Here is a 17,262-nt window from a genome sequence, read left to right on the forward strand (position 1 = left end):
AAGGGTCTACAGGAGATGGGGAATCTAACTGCAAACCATGCTCTAAGTTTCCAATGGAAATGAACATTAAAGATCATCCTTCCTTAACAAATGAGGAACCAAGGCCCAAAGACAAAGAATCCTTCCAAAGAGATCTGGTGTGTGAAAATTACTAAATGCTACTTAGGAAGTTTTGATATTGCCTGACAAAATTACTGTACTAGATTTATCACATGTCACATTACAATTCAATATATACTTACTAAATAAATGAACTAAATGATTTTAAGTCAGTAAATCACTAGCAAGACAATCAAATTTTTCTTTGCAAAGAAAACAATAAAAATCAGTTTTTAACTACAACAATTTAGCTTTACAAAAAGTATGGGCCAGCTGGGCCGGGAGATTGGCCTAGTGGTTAAAGTGCTTGCCTAGCATGCACGAAGACCCGGGTTTGATTCCTCCGTACTACATACATAGAAAAAAGCCAGAAGTGGTGCTGAGGCTCAAGTGGTAGAGTTCTAGCCTTGAGAAAGTCCAAGGACAGTGCTCAGGCCCTGAGCTCAAGCCCAGGACTGGGGGGAAAAAAAAAAAAAAAGAAAGTATGGGCCAGGATTGGCACTGGGAGTTTGGCCTAGTGCTTGCCTAGCATGCACGAAGACCTGGGTTCGATTCCTGGGTACCATATACATAGAAAAAAGTTGGAAGTGGTAGAGCTCTAGCCTTGAGAAAGTCCAAGGACAGTGCTTAGGCCCTGAGCTCATGCCCAGGACTGACCCCCCCTCCCAAAAAAAGAAGGTATAAAATATAAATACAGGTATAACTAGCAAAGCAAATTATTTCTTTGTAACAAAGGAGGAAGGGGACAATTATCTGCCAAAAGGAACTCTGAAGTCAGTCCTGCTCAAATTTATACCTTACAAACAATATATATAAATAAAATGTTCAAGAATCAAATCAAGAAGGGAAAAGACTCAATTATTTTCTGGACTTAAATAGAAACAGAATGACCATCATAAAGAGCTCTACCTGTCTGGAAGTTCAGTCTTTTGTGGGAAACTGTCCAGGACTGAATCCTATCACCTTGCACTTCATTCATAAATGAGCTGTGAAAGATTCATTCTGTTTATAATTAGCCAGGACTATCTTCATGAGAAAAGATTCTTACATAATACACATAATTCAGGAAATTTTGGTTCTCAGTGAATATCAAGTCCTAGGTTGCTTATGCTAACTGCTAAAGATCTTGCCCATTAACACTACAAAGAGAGAAAAGAAAGCCTTTAAGGAAGACAATACTGTCATAAATAAACTTTGTCCTCTGCTCATGAGCAAAATTCATGTAACCATACAACTTGAAGCTCTATACTTAACATGCTGCACATACTCACAGAATTACTTCCTGTTAACAAAAATAGTGTAAGAACCATACCTAGACCACATGTTTATGTGGAGGAACTTCTTTGGGATGCAAGAATCCGTCTAGACATTGATTCCTGAGGGCTTCTTTATTTTTGAGACTTACATGCTACCTACTGTGTTACTGAGGCACCTGGGCCTTCCCTGTTTAGAACAAAACAGGTTAAATAAAAATCAGGGCATACTTGGGGCCGGGAGTTTGGCCTAGTGGTTAAAGTGCTTGCCTAGCATGCATGAAGACCCAGGTTCGATTCCTCGGTACCACATATGGAAAAAAAGCCGGAAGTGGTGCTGAGGCTCAAGTGGTAGAGCTCTAGCCTTGAGAAAGTCCAAGGACAGTGCTCAGGCCCTGAGCTCAAGCCCAGGAATGGCAAAAAAAAAAAAAAAAATTAGGGCATACTAATTAACAATTATTCTAGGAATAAATAGCAACAGGTAACTACAGTACCAAAGACAGGCAGATAACAGTTGTCAAGAACCTTCTCTTCTCCAGAAACAGGGCCAAAACCTGCATGGTAAAGAACTGATTTGGCTTACAGGTAATTTTTCTTTCTTTTTAAATTTATCATTACTATCTTTAAGTAGATGTACAAAAATGTTTCAACATGTCACCATGAGTACAATGCATCCTGACCTATTTCATCATCTCCGAAGTTGCTATGTTAGCATCACAACTTGGGGCACCAACTCCAAATGTTAGTCAAATAGCATTAAAAATGTCTCTGACTTTTTACTATATGGATATTTAAAAATGAGCTAAACTGCCTAAACAATTTCCAGCCTAACAGGAAAATTAATCCTTTCTAAAGGTCTCCATTCAACTTCTATTATGAACTGTTTCACAGATAACCAATTATAAAAAGGAGCTGTCCCTAATATGTACACTGCATATGCAGGCAGGGCTTTTTTGTATTCCTTGCTAAACACAGGTGATATTCTGTCAACAGACTACTTGTTTAAAAAGGAAACTGGAGCCAGGTGTGAGTAGTTCAAGCCTGTAACCCTATCTACTCAAGTGGCTGAGATCTGAAGATCATGGTTTGAAACTAGTGGGGGTAGCAAAGTCCCTAAGACTCCTATTTCCAATTAAACACCAAACACAGCCCAAACAAGAACTGTGGCTCTAGTGGGAGAAGCCAGGCTTTGAACAAAAAAGCTCAGAAACAATGTCTACACCCTGAGTTCATGCCCCAATACTAGTACCAAAAAAAAAAAAAGTTCAGGAGTGCTCCCTTAAAACGGTAGGCTGCTTTATTTCTTCACAAATTAAATATGTGATTATCTTAATTTCATAGTACAGGCCACAGTACTTAAAATAAAATTAAGTGAAGAAAAAACAAGGCTTTTACTTATTGGCTGTGTCATGTAATAAAACAATTTCCTGAGTAACCTCAGTGTGCTGAGATCTGAGTTATGCAGTCTACATTTATCATTCCTTTTCCTTATAATGGTGTAACCACCCAGAAAGCAAACTTGGGCACTGTATGTAGGTTTTTTAACCCCAGATGGCTCTTAGAAACCACTTTTGAGAGTGAGAAAGTGTTGAACAAAGAAAAGAACTGACGTAAGACATTTTTATGAAAAAAGGCCTAGTCCAAATTTCAGAAGCTGTCCTAAACTGAAGATGAGGCTTCACTTGTATTTTATCACAGACAGTCATTAACCAGAAACTAAGCTTCATATTGAACACAGCTCCCTTAGGTAAAGGAAAAATACTGGGAGGAATTTGACCAGAAACAATCAGTGGTTGGTGCTGTAGGCAGCTGTGGGGATGAGTGTCTGTACCCAGAAGGTATCTGAGCAGCATGTCACATGTGCATAAAAAGATAAATGATGCATTCCTGTTATACAAACTAGAAAACTAAGGCTGAAAGGCAAGGGCACTTTAGTATTAAATTCATTTATTGTAAGTTTACGTCAGTGTAAATTTGTCCTAGATTTCAAAACAAGGATCTAGTATGCTTTTTTTTTTCAGAAGACATTGCATTTACCTATCATAGCTGCTTTGAAGTTCAGTTTGTTTTTTTTTGTAATTAACTAAAGTAGCTATATTTACCTGAGTTATTACATACCCTGTACATTGATTTATTTTCTATTCTATTTTTAGCTCTCACAATATGTAGATAACATTTTTTGTATATATTATAGGGTATGCATCACCTAACAGCTGGGACAGAATCTTAGATACAGTTAGGCAATTTTGTTATTGGGCAAAAATCAGTTCCTTTACACAAACCTGACTGGTAATGAGACAAATCAATCCATGTGGCTTCTTGATGAAATTAAGAGAGAATAAAACGCAAGACATAAAAAGTAGCTCTGCCAGTGTTACATGACATACTGTGTTACAGTACATTACTGTATAGAGTATGTTACTCTAGCATGATAAAAAGTATGATAAGTAAACTAGTAACTCATTCATCCATTCTCCTATTTATGTGTGTTGTACTTTCAATGTCTGGCAGCAGAGTAGGTTTGTTCATGCATTACCACAAAGGTTGAGCAATGCTTTGCTGAAGGACATTAGGATGGCTTTGATACTATGACAGGAAATCAGCTCCATTATAACCTTAGGAGATCACTTTTATAAAGGCTTCCATTGTAGACCAAAATATCCTTATGTAGAGCAAGCTCTGTATATTCTACAAAACCCTTATGTAGAGCAAGCTCTGTATATACTACAAAACCGTTTATCTCATTTCCATCATCTATCCCTAAAACAAATACCCCAACCATTATTCAAACAATGGCAGGCAGAAGGGAATGTACACATTCTATAGCCTCCCTTGGTAAGTCTCATACTTACCTTCTTCAACAAGCAAAAAAGTCATTCCAAAGCCAGGTGTGACGTGCACGCATGTAATCCTGGAGGCAGAGGCAGCAGGATTGAGTTCGATGCTTGCCTGGGCTACAATATATTGCAAAACTCTGTCTCAAAACAAATAGCAAACAAACTAACTATAAAAAGGTAATTCTACTTTGTAAATGTTTCTTCTATAATTCTAACTTCCCCTTGTTATTATAAAATCTTAGGAAACCATTATTTGTAGTAAGAATTTAAAACATTTGTATTTTTGTTTCAACAAGATATGTGTGTATACATACATATACATATATATATATATATGCACATATAATGGTAGCCATCTGGGTGTTACTATATGATTTGGATAGTATGTGTTTATGATCACACTGTTGCCAAAAAATATTACTTCAACTGTCAAAATTAGTAACAGGAGGCTGCTGACTCACAAGGAGGCAATATAACCAGTTAAGTGGTTGTCCACATGGACTCTGGATTGAGACTGTTAGTCTAGTGCGACCACCTGCTGATTTTATGACATTAGACAAATTAATCTCTCTGCACCTTAATTTCTCTATCTAGGAAACAAAGTTAGTGACAATACTTCTGCTAGACATGGTGGTAAGCACCTACAATCCCACCTCATAGAAGGCTAAGGCAGCACAATCACAAATTTTAGGTCAGTCCGGGCTACATGAAGAGATTCTGTCTCAACCAAACTACATTTATGAAAATCTACAGGCCTTTTTTATAAGGTTAGGTCAAATGGAGAAAAGCACAACGAGCAAAGTGTTCTATTAAAAAGGTGCATAGTAAGAATAACATATTCAAAAGAATCTTACTGTAAACCTTGTGGTTTTACAACTGACTTTTGTGTTCTGCTTCCCATGTCATCATGGTCTTAACTTGCTGAGGGTAGTAATGACAGGGCAGGTAACATGGATATGAACCCCAAGTTGGCTAATCAAAATTACCTTTGTTTATGTTATCACTATAGTTGCCTCAAATATCGATTTTTAATTTTGCACAAACATCAACAGAGCTCTAAAAGGTCTTCAGTGAGAAAAATTAGATAAAGATCCCACTTAAAACAGTTCTTTCTAGATTTTATTTATTACAGATACCAGTAATTGCAATTCTGGCTGAGCAACTCTTTCAAATAATTAATGGTGTGTGTGTGTGTGTGTGTGTGTGTGTATCAAAGCAACTCTTTGATTTTTCCAAACAATGGAACACTTTACTGTTTAGTTGTGCAAACCTCAATGACAGCTGAATAAATATCACGTGAAAGAGTAATATGAAATTATAAAAATCATTCTTACTAAAGCTAAAACAAATGAACTTCTATTTTGTGTACAAAATCAAGGCACAGGGTTCAAATTGTGTAAGGCTAAGGCTTTAACTCAGTATATTATATTTGGAGAGTTTTTGCTCTGTGCTAATTGTTCTAAAGTTTGCATTTTAAATATTGTTTTCTACCATAAGCTCGTTGAAGGAAAGGTTTTTAGTTGTTGTTTTCTTAATGAGCTTTGTTCACTAATCAATATCAATACCTAGCAACGAGAGGTGCTCAATTTTTTATGAACAAATAAGTGAATGAAAATTCCTTAGTAGGAATGAGTCAGACTACACTGGGGGTGCAGGTGCTAGTAACTAGGAAAAGAAGGGCCAGCAGAGAGGATAAATGAAGATGAATATGGTCAAAGTACTTCACATATATGTCTGAGAATAGAATAAGGACACCTGATGAAATTGTTTTAAGAAGGGGTGAGGAAAATGAGGAAAAAAGATGAAGTGGCTGAGTTTGATCAGGACTCATTGTATATGTATGAAGATGTCATAATGAAACTTCCCCATAGATAACTACTACCTCCTAAAAATCTTAACTATTTTTCTTCCTAAATCATAAGCCAGATCTTTCTATTTATAGAAAAGCACTTATAAATTTAAACATTAAAATCACTTTTTCACAGATAGAAACTTTTATTCTGGATTTGTGAATATCAACTACAAACATAATTGATTTACTCACATAAATTAACCTGAAGATAGTAGAAAAAGAATACTTTGTTTCAAAAGTTCAGGACACTACAAAAAAACTGTCTTACCACAGGCTGAAAAAATGCAACTAAAAACATATCCACATTGTTGTATCAATTTATATTGAGTGAAGTAGTAACTGGTAACTCAAAATACATAATTTGTGAATATAGCCAAGTATACACATATAAAAATAAGATGATAGCTGCTGTTTTAAAAATGCCTATAAGGATAAACACAGGTTTGTATTTTACTAAGGAGTAGCAAAACAACCTACTAAGGGAAAATGTAATACTCACTTGATTAGTGCCAAAGGGATGTGGGGGAGGGACTATTTCCAGTGGCTCTAAAGGACTCTTAACTACAAATAGGTGACAATTATACAGATTTAAATACATGTCTTTTTCCAAATACAGCTATCATCCAATTAATATTTAGAAGAATAGACAGAAATAGGTGACAGATTATAGTCCAAATAATTTGAAACATAGGTTTTCAGATTCATTAAACATTCATTTCAAACACTGAAAATTCTACAGCAGTAAAAAGCTGGCAGGAAAAAAATACAGTACATAAACCCCATTACAAAAATAAAATAATTATCACTACATTCCTATCAGTTCAACTCTGAAGCATTTTAGAGTATTTGTTGTATCTGAAACTCAAGGGTTTAACTCCCCATTTAATTTTTAAATATTTCTTTCCATTGTGGGAAAAATGTAACTTTTCATGGGAGTGGAGACAGTGGAAAACCTGAAATTAAGATTATAGCAAACATCTACAATCTTAGTTCTGAATTTTAGTTCTTACCTTCAGGTCATGTTAAGAAAAAAAGAGCCGGTTGAAACGTGCCAGTGGCTGTAATCTTAGCTACTCAGGAGACTGGGATCTGGATGATTATAGTTCAAGGCCAGATTAGGTGGAAGAGTTCATTAGACTCCATCTTCAAAATACTCAGCAAAAAGCAGGGGCAGAAATGTAGCTCAAGTGGTAGAGTGCCAATCTAGTAGGTGTGAGAACCTGAGTTTAATACTACCAAGAAAGGAAGAAAAAAAAAAGAGAGAGAGAAAAAGAAAGCAAGATAGAATTTCTTCTACTTGCAAGTTGTAGTTTTAAAAAAAAAAGATGCAGCACTTTGGGTTTTCAAGTATGTAAATTAAGTAATGTGAAATATTGTTGATATTTGCACAACCAGAGTTTAACACCATAAAAACTTATTATGCTTCCACGTAGTCTCCCAAATTGTATGTCTACTATGATGTTATCCCAAAACTATCAGCTTCAACCTTTTACATGGTTCCTTTTTTCTTTCTTTTGGAGGTACTAAAATTTGAACTCAGGGCTTTATTCCTGCTAGGCAAGATCTCTACCACCTAAGCCATACTCCTAGCCCACTAAACCATCCTTCACAGTTCCGAAATCACATCTTCACCATAGGCTTATGGACTATGGCAACTTGTTCTTCAATTAAAATTATATGATCATTTTAAAATGTTTGGACAAATTCTATTTAGCTAGGTCTAGTTGAGATTCTTATCTAAACATACATTGCTATATTTTCTTCTTTTTTTGTCAGTGTCAGGCTTGAGCTCAAGGCCTGAGCACTGTCCATGGGCTTTCTCAAGGCTAGAGCTCTACCACCTGTGCCACAGCACCACTTCTGGCTTTTTCTATGTATGTGATACTAAAAAAATCAAACCCGGATCTTCATGCATGCTAGACAGGCACTCTACCAGTAGGCCAAACTCTCAGCCCACCTTACTATATTTTCAGTTTTCACTATTCGCATTATACTGTTTTTAAGCTCTACAATGACATCATCTACTTTATTGCACTCTGAAAGACCACCCCTGCTAGTCTGGAATGTACTCCTGAAGCCCACAATATATCAACAAGAGCATTGTATCAATAACAATGTGACACAGAAGACAATGCTCACAAGGAGTCACTGGTTCTCCAGTGACACAGCTCCTTTACTGGAAGGGAGACACTTGGACAGTAACTGCTATATTTATAGCATTCCTACAATAGGCACTCTAATATTTGTCAGTAAACAATGAAAAACTAAAGCAAAGCTGAAAACTGATGAAAAACAATTTCAAATTTTACTTAAAAAAAAAAAAACCCAAACCCTGTGATAAATCTGTTAGTTGAGACTCATAAAAGGGAATAGGCAAGATGTTCAAATCTTACTTCTTAGGAATTTGAGCTAAGTCCTAAACCTTTCCCCTATTTGTTTCCCTCTGGATTCTCTAAAGGCACCATAATTCAAGAGCCCAGCCTCACTGTACTAGCCAGGAAAGGTATCAAAAAGGTGCCCAGTGTTTTGAAACAGCAGTATCTAGCTGGGGAAGACGCATGCACCTCTCTTCTGACTAATCAGTTACTTTAAAATCTTAGGGGTTCCTGTCATTCCTACTCTTTTTTTCTTTTTGTGGGTCCTGGGGCTTGAACTTGGCCTGGGCACTGTCTGAGCTCTTCAGCTGAAGGCTACCACCCTATCCTGGAGCCAAGCCCCACTTCCCATTTTCTAGAGGTAAATTGGTGATAAGAGTCTCAGGTCCTTTTGTGCCTGAGCTAGCTTTGAACCTTGATCCTCAGATCTCAGCCTCCTGAGTATCTAGGATTACAGGTGTGAGCCACCACACCCAGCTCCTGTCATTCCTACTCTTATATGTATTTCTTGGGTGTTGAGTATGGCCTTTTTTTTCTTTGCCAGTCCTGGGGCTTGAACTCAGGGCCTGAGTGTTGTTCTTGGGTTCTGTCAAGGCTAGAGTTCTACCACTTGAACCACAACACCATATCTGGCTTTTTCTATATATATGTAATGCTGAGAAATCGAACCTGCGTCTTTATGCATGCTAGACAAGTACTCTACCATTAGGCCAAACTCCTGGCCATGAGTATGGCCTTTTAACTTAGAAATGACTTGAATGTATGTGTGTGTGTGTGTGTGTGTGTGTGTGTGTGTGTGTGTGTGCGCTCTCTCTTTAGCTCAAGAACGACACTATACCACTCTGAGCCACAGCACCATTTCTGGTTTTCTGGTGGTTAATTAGGGTTAAGAGTCTCATGAACTTTAGTGCCAGGACTGGCTCTGAACCATGATCTTCAGATCTCAGCCTTCTGAGTAGCTAGGATTACAGGTGTGAGTCACTGGCGCCTGCTGAATATATCTTAATCACAAATGTTTTCAACATTTGATAAAACTTGCCAGAAAAATTTTTACAAGAATTACTCAGATTCAAAGTATATTCATATATTTTGTAGCTATCTTTGTCTTATTCATACCAAATTAGGCTTAATGTTTTCTTTATTCTACTAACTTCTAATAAACTATCCAACATTTTGGTTATCAGCCTAAAATTGTTTGAGAGAGTACATCAAACTCAAAACTCTTTTGGGAATACACAGCAAAATGCTTGAATACCAAAGCCAACTTAACAACTAGTAGTGATATGTAGCTATTTCAATTTGAATTTAAATTACAACTTGAAAATTCAGTTTCAGTCACTCTGGTGTCATCATTCATGCTCAATAACTCGTGGTTACCACACTGGACAACGCAGATAAAGAATTGCTCTACTGTCACAGAATAGTCTATTGTTCAGTTTCCTATAGAACCAAGAACATGCACAGCTTATTCCAGCCAGCTGCATCTATCATTCTTTTCTTTTTTTTGCTCAGTTGTGGGGCTTAAACTCTGGGCCTGGACACTGTTCCTGAGCTCTTCAGCTCAAGGCTATCACTCTACCAGATGAGCCGCTTCTGGTTTTCTGCTGGGTAACGAGATAGGAGTCTCATGGACTTTCATGCCTGGGCTGGCTTAGAACTTCCATCCTCAGATCTCAGCCTCCTGACTAGCTAGTATTACACGTGTGATCCACGAGCAGCCAGATGATTCTTTTACTTTTTGCACTGAAAGCTCCACTTAAAATGGTGGATCATTTTTCTTGACTCAATCAACCTTCCTCCTACAAAGAAGAGTCAGGAAAAAAGGAACTCTGAGCTCCCCCTAGAGGTCTGAGTGTCTGTGAGTGTCTGGCTAAGAGAATTCTTTTATAAATGAAAACTTCTTCAATACTTCTTCATACGGTAGTCACTAATCACATGTAGTTAAGATTTTAATTAAAATTAAGTAAAATTCAGTTCCTCAGACATACTAGCTACACTTCAAGGACCCCAATAGTCGTATGTGACTGGTGATCATAATAAACTGAGATAAATATTTCCATCCCTACAAACTTTATTGATAAGTAACTTATACTCTATTCTTTCTAAATTGTTTTTCTTTACATATTGTCTTAGTGGAGTGTCCACAATACTTTACTACACTCATCATTAGATGTCAAAATGTTAATAAACAAATTTAGAAACCAATTCATATTTTAGCATGTGCTTGTTAAATAAATTCTAAAACTAAACACAAGAATATGTTAGGCAGTTATATAACCTATTCTCCTTTTTTTTTCTTGCCAGTTCTGGGGCTAGAATCCATGGCCTAGGCACTGTCTTTGGGTTTTCTCAAGGCTAGCACTCTACTACTTGAGCCTCAGCACCACTTCTGGCTTTTTTCTGTGCATGTGGTACAGAGGAATTGAACCCAGGGATTTATGCATGCCAAGCAAGCACTCCTACTACTAGACCATACTTCCCAGCCCATAAACTGGATTTTTAAAAAGATATTGGCTTCTTATAAAGAGTTAGTGTTGAACTTTTTTTTTTTTTTTTTGCCAGTCCTGAGCTTTAGCTCAGGACTGAGCACTGTTCTTGGACTTTCTCAAGGCCAGAGCTCTACCACTTGAGCCTCAGCTCCACTTCTGGCTTTTTTCTATGTATGTGGTACCGAGGAATCAAACCTGGGTTTTCATGCATGCTAGGCAAGCACTCTACCACTAGGCCAAACTCCCAGCCCAGCTTTGAACTTTTTATCCTCTTGCTTCAGCCTCCCTAGTGCTGGGATTAGAGGTGTGAACCACTACTCTCAGCTCAGAGAAAGTTTTTTTGCTTGGGGGGAAATAACCTGTAGCCTAGCACATGCTAGGCAAGTGTTCTACCACGAAGGCACACCTAGGCCTATGACAAGCAAACTGAAACACAGGCTTTCAATTGACAGTGAGATAGAAACAACAAAAGATAAACTTTGCTTAAAAAAAAAAAAGGCAAAACAGTCTAATTTTTTTCCTGAACTATTTGAATGGCTTACCACATTTCTTAAGAATCTTTCAATGATAATGCAGAGGGAAAGTCTTGTCTGCAAATACCAAAGGAAAAGCCCTCAGAAATGAGCAGTCTATTAAAATGCTTACACAGAAACAGTGGTTTCTTTCTTTTGGTTCCACATAAACTGGCCTATTAGTTCTTCCAACCAAAAAATAACCTGGTAACTAAAATGAAAGATCAAATACATTATTATTGTGAGTTCAGTACTAAAGCACAAAACATGTCCCAATGGTAATGAATAAATCTATGAACAATGTTGTACTAAGCAAAAGCTAGAGGCTCTGAGTTTGACCTTCGGTACTGGCACACAGGCACACAGACAGACAGACAGACATACACACACACACACACACACCACAATTAACCATTTTGTTTCTTAGGCAGAAGCCTCCTTCACCACTTTTAAATCGAAGGAGCACCTAATTAGTACTGATACAGCACAGGCATTTTTTTTACATCAATACAATCACCTTGTATTTCATCTTGATACAGAAGGATATGTACACATCTATTTCAAAGACATAAAGCCAACTCTAAAGAGGCAAATTTTTGCAGAACACCCAAAAATATGGGATTCAAGACTGAGTTTTACAGTACATCAGATTAACTGACTGAAGTGTGAATGTAGCATCTGGCTCAGAAGTGAATGTTTTCATAAATTCCAAGTCCAGACAGATCTTTGAACCACTATAGAACAGGTGATGACCAGATTGCTCCCCTCTTTGAAGTCATCATATTTATAGTCTGTTTTAGTTATAGGACACTTATCAAAGTATCCCCTGAATACTATAGTTTGCTCTGTTGTTTTATCACCTTTTTAACTCGTTGCTTTATGTATATTAGCTTTGGCTGGAGTATAATCACCTGAACTAGAGGAACTTCATATTAATAGTGTTTAAAATTCATCTTAACACATAGAAGATAGCCTTGTATGTAGTAACCACTCAGGTATGTATTTGGAGAATGGATACATGAAAAAAAAAAGTCAATAGAAAAGAAGAAAAATGATGTAAAAGCAAGACCAAAAAATTCCAGATTTGTTTATCTCACTCCCAAATCAAGCCAGAATTGTCAGCAAATTTTCTTCCACCAAATCAAACTTCAGAATAAACAATCTCTGTAGCAAGGCAGTCTCAAACACATTCCTTTTTATCCAAACAAAAGAACAAATACCAATATCATGATACACATCAAAATGAAATTCTTTTACAATGATAAGTACATTTTCATATCTGACTTCAATTAAAATTGTTTTTTAGAAAGTCATCTGAATAGTATTAACAGACCTGTAGTCAGGAACAAATGCCTCACATTTGTAATCTCCTTGGGAGACTGAAATGGAAAAGATTTTGGTTCACGGCCTAAGGGATTAAATTCTTTTTAAATCCCTTCTCAACCAATAGCTGGGTGTAGTTATTATCCAAAAGGGTGAGAATGGGAGAACTGAAGTTCCAAGAGAGCTCAGGAAGAAAAGTCAGTGAGTCCATCTCAACAGAAGGAGGTGGGGAAGAATGGCGCACACCTGCCACCCTAGCTACAGTAAGAAGTGAAAAATAGGACAAATATGACCCAAGGAAAGAAACACTGTTTCAAAAACAACCAATGTCAAGGGGCTGGGAGTTTGGTCTAGTGGTAGAGTGTTTGACTAGCATGCACAAAGACCCAGGTTTGATTCCTTGGCATCATATACATAGACAACCTGAAGTGGTGCTGTGGCTCAAGTGGTAGAGTGCTAGCCTTGAGGAAAGTCCAAGAACAGTGCTGAGGCCTTGAATCCAAAAAAAAAAGACTGGCAAAACAAAGGAAAAAAATAAATAGTGTCAAAGAGTTGGAGGGTGGCTTTGTAGTTAAGAGCTTGCCTAGGACCCTGACACTGAGTTCAACCCAGTAATGCCCTTCCCAAAAGGCACTAAAGTAACAAAATCAGAGTTATTTCAATTTTAATACTTTCTTTGTAGAGGTAACAGGTGTAGTCCAAAGACGGTATGAATGTGCTTTAAGGTTATTTAGGAATATGGTCAGGGAGGGGGCTGGTATAGGACTTTACTCTCTGATGCCTTCATATGAGAGACAGGTTACCATATCAAAGTGTTGGAAACTACCTAAATGAAAAAACTTGGTTACTGTTTACTTCATTTTTCAAACTGAGAAGAAATTTACTGATTCTTCAAAAAAATTTCACTGGAATTCCAAATATATTGGAACAGAAATGTTAATACTCAGATAGTGAGTCATTGGGCCTCTGAAATTGAGGTCATTTTGTTGGTTTTTGTTATACCAAACTGAGGACTGAACTCAAGATCACTGGCATGCAAAGTACCTGATCAACCATTGAGCTACACCCCTCCACCCCCAAACCTTTAGTTCACATATGAATGAGTTGCACTGATCTACTGAATTTCATCTCTACATCTTACTGAACTCATTTGCTTCTGTTTTGTAAAACTTTAGCAAAATGTACTACTAAAGTTATCGATACAATAAAGTGAAAGTTCTGAATTACTATTCTAAATTGGCAATTCTGAAACTGGTACTGGTATCTAAAAATTCATTTTTGGGGATCTGTATTTTTCTCTCCTTAAGCATAATCTGCATTAGTTGGACATTCATCTTACAATTATGTAAGCTATAATTTAAGTGACCATATTTGCTCTGTGCTTAAGATCACATTCACACCAAAAAGAGACACAGTTTAGTATTTATGCAGTATTTTACCAAATACTTTGGATTACAAAGTATGTATTTTAGTAAAGGTTTAATATTTCTGCTATAGATTTTGATACTTTCCAAAATTACCTTTCTATATTTTACTTGATAAATTTAGTAATTATTCAGTGCCTACTATATCCTAGTACAGCAATGAATAAAAGACCACAATCTATTCTTGAATAACTTAAAATTGTAGTAGGAGAGATCAACATTTTTAACAAGAAAGTCTGGATTCCTGGATTGAAGTTAGTTAATGAGTAAAGCATGGAAAAGAAAAAAGAAAAAGAAAACAAAAACAAAATCAAAGCAGTTAACTGCCCTCCTAGTTAACTGTTACCAAGGATCAGAGAACCCATCATCATTATCATCTGCAAAAAGATTCTAAGAGTTTGATGTCAACTTGGTCTTACCTGTCTGGAGACAGGTAAACTGATCCTCTTTTTAAAATTCTTCAGAGGCTCAATCTCCTTTCTTTGCTTTAGGTTTCCTTCTCATAACTGGACAATGAAGCAATCCAACTAGATATTCCCTGGTTGTTTGAGAAACAATTTTATGGAGAGATTTATATTTAGTGAAATGTTGACAACACACTTTCCCTTTTGGGAAATTTCTATGGACAAAAATTCAGCAAACTGGAAAAGTTACAAATACCTACGGCGCACATCTAACCTCAAGACAAGTTCAAGGGCAGATGCTATCCAAGTCAGTGAAAAACTCTTCCTAAAATTCAGCCTTAATGAACAAAGAAAAGAGTCAAAGAATGATAGCCTTTTTCTATAATAACATTCTGGTCTTGTTTTTTTTTTAAGAGGGGCTCTGTAAGCCTCAAAGGTATGTTATCAAATAACTGTCATAATAATATCAAACTGCTAATTTAACTTTGTAAGGGATGGCACATTCTTTGGGCAATTGATAGGTTTCTGGACCAAATATTTAAAAAAAAAAAAGTTCCTAAGTGAACACCACTGCAATCAAGACATTGTGAGCTCTAGTTTAAATGTCCCTCCTTAATTGTGATTGCCCTTACTTATGATTATTCTTACTGGGTGTTATGATGGTTCTTTGATGTGATTATTCTTACTTATGACTGTTCTTAGTGGCCTCCCCCCAACAGGGAATTCCCAGAAAAAGTGCCAGCCCTACTTCAGAAAAGTACACAAACACTATGACTAAGTAATAGAACTATTTTCAGGGTAACTGGGAGAATCCTACCAGAATCTTGTAGCAGACACTAGGATGAGTTAAAGAAAAAAAAAAAACAAAAAACAAACTAAACACAACTCCTTATCCACCAATAACACAAATACAAACTGCCTAGGTCAGTAGAAACAGCAAAAGAAAAGCAGATTGGTGATAAAAATGTCCAGCCCACATTAAGCCTCTGCATTTAAACATGCAGATACACAAAGAAGGCCAGGTGCACATTCCGAGTTTTACTAGTCAGCACATCCGGCACAATAAACTAAAAGCAGGGAAAACTAGCTCTCAAGAAGGAAGGGCTTCTCAGAAACAGCAGAGACTCTCAAACAAACCTAAGCCTGGAGGCATCGACAATCCAAATTCCAGAACAACTCTGGGGCAGGCTAACTTTAAAGGTGTACACGATCTCCACGATAACACTACACAATCTGGTTACAATCAAACCTTTCTCATTCTCCAAAGCATCTCCAATCTTACTCTCCCTTCACACTCTCAAGTCAGAAGCAAAGAGACTTGACACAAAGGCCAGTGGTCTCCAGGCGCTTTTTACACGGCTCCGCCACCGCGCCATTTGTTGAAAATGCCTAAAAGGGGGAGCTCAATCGCCTCCCACTTCTCTACCTATTTTCAGTATTCCCACTAGCTTCATTCTGGGAGCTCCTCGTCCAGGAACAAAGCGAGGCGCCCGGGAGGGAGGTGAGGGCGAGAGGCGCCCGCGGCACCGGGACTGCCGCACCAATGCACAATGAGAAACTACCAACTTCAGAGCCAGGAACATCCTCAATTGGCAAGAAAAGGGGGCGGCGGCAGGCACGCCCAACTTCAAACTCAGGAAACCTACGGGCTGGCGGCCTTCTGGGGGGAAAAAAAGCCCCTTTCCCAGGGAGAAAAGAAATAATAAATAAATAAACAGATAAAAAGGCAGAGGAGATGCAGATCGCCCACCGGGCCCCGGAGGGGAGCCCTGCACTCAGACCGGCCCCCGCCCCCGAGGCCCGCTTCCCCGCCTTCTCTCTGCCTCTCGGTTCGCTGCCCCAGGCCGGGCGGCCGGTTACCTTGATGCGCTCCCGGCACTGGGACGGGGTCCGTTCGTAGCCCAGCTCGGCCAGGGCCCGGGACACGCGCTCGTACATGGCTGGCCCGGGGGCCTTGCTGCCGAACACCGTGCCGGCTCCCTCCAGCTGCTGGTACCGCGCCTCCACCAGCCGCTCGTTGCCCCACACAGCGATGAGCGCGTTCGTCTCGGCTGGCGTCCACGACATGCCCCGGCAGGCGGCGGCGGCCGCGGCTGAACCTCCGCCGCCGCCGCCACCAGGGGAAAAAGAGACCGAGGCCGAGGCGGCGCTACGGGCCCCCAGCCCCAGCCCGAGACCCCCGGACGCCGCTGTCCCCGAGCCCGCCGCACTGCCCGGCCCGAGCGGGGAAGCGCCCCGAGGCGTGGAAGGGTCGGACAGCGATGGATTCCCGTCGCTCAAGCCACCAGGGGAAGCCGGGGAGAGCACCTCCATCTTCGGGATTTTTAGCGGCGAGTTGGCGGGCAGCTCCGAGCCACAGGGCGCAGCCATCTTCCTAGCGGCCGCCGCTGCACCGCCCGGAAGTGACGCGCCTGCACTTCCGGCCACCGCGGAGGCTGGCGCTTCTTCGGGGCCTGTTTCCCCGGCGTCCGGGTGGCTGTGGACTGGCGCTGCAGAGGAGTCGGTGGCTGGGCTAAGGCCCTCGACAGCACGGGTCTTTCTCCACGAGCTCGGCCGCGCCGCGCGCTCCTCTCGCGGGGCGACAAGCGGGAACGAGGCACGCCGGGGGCCCGAGCTGAGGAGAAGGGTCGGGCATGAGGGCGCTGGCGTGAGGAGCAGACTGCAGCCTTCCTCTCCACTTCCTCTCCGGTCTCA

The 17,262-nt window shown here is 39.3% G+C and overlaps 1 protein-coding gene across 4 annotated transcripts in view; it reads right to left on the reverse strand.

Annotated features, from left to right (window-relative positions):
• Msantd2 (Myb/SANT DNA binding domain containing 2) overlaps window positions 1-16,974 on the reverse strand; it is a 30,093-nt gene extending 13,119 nt beyond the window's left edge. For 2 of the 4 annotated variants that reach the window (XM_090319638.1, XM_090319637.1), the window contains exon 1: window positions 16,429-16,948. In XM_090319638.1, coding sequence (XP_090175764.1) covers window positions 16,429-16,938 — 510 coding nt within the window. In that variant the 5' untranslated portion in view covers window positions 16,939-16,948. Of the gene's footprint in view, window positions 1-14,583; window positions 14,663-16,428 lie in introns of those variants that run through there. The other 2 variants (XM_090319641.1, XM_090319640.1) reach the window with 2 other exon arrangements.
• Between the last annotated feature and the right edge of the window lie 288 nt (window positions 16,975-17,262).

This window comes from Megascapheus bottae, chromosome 27 (genome assembly GCF_031878675.1).
Source record: "Megascapheus bottae isolate mThoBot1 chromosome 27, mThoBot2.hap1, whole genome shotgun sequence".
NCBI classification, from domain to species: Eukaryota; Metazoa; Chordata; class Mammalia; order Rodentia; family Geomyidae; genus Megascapheus; species Megascapheus bottae.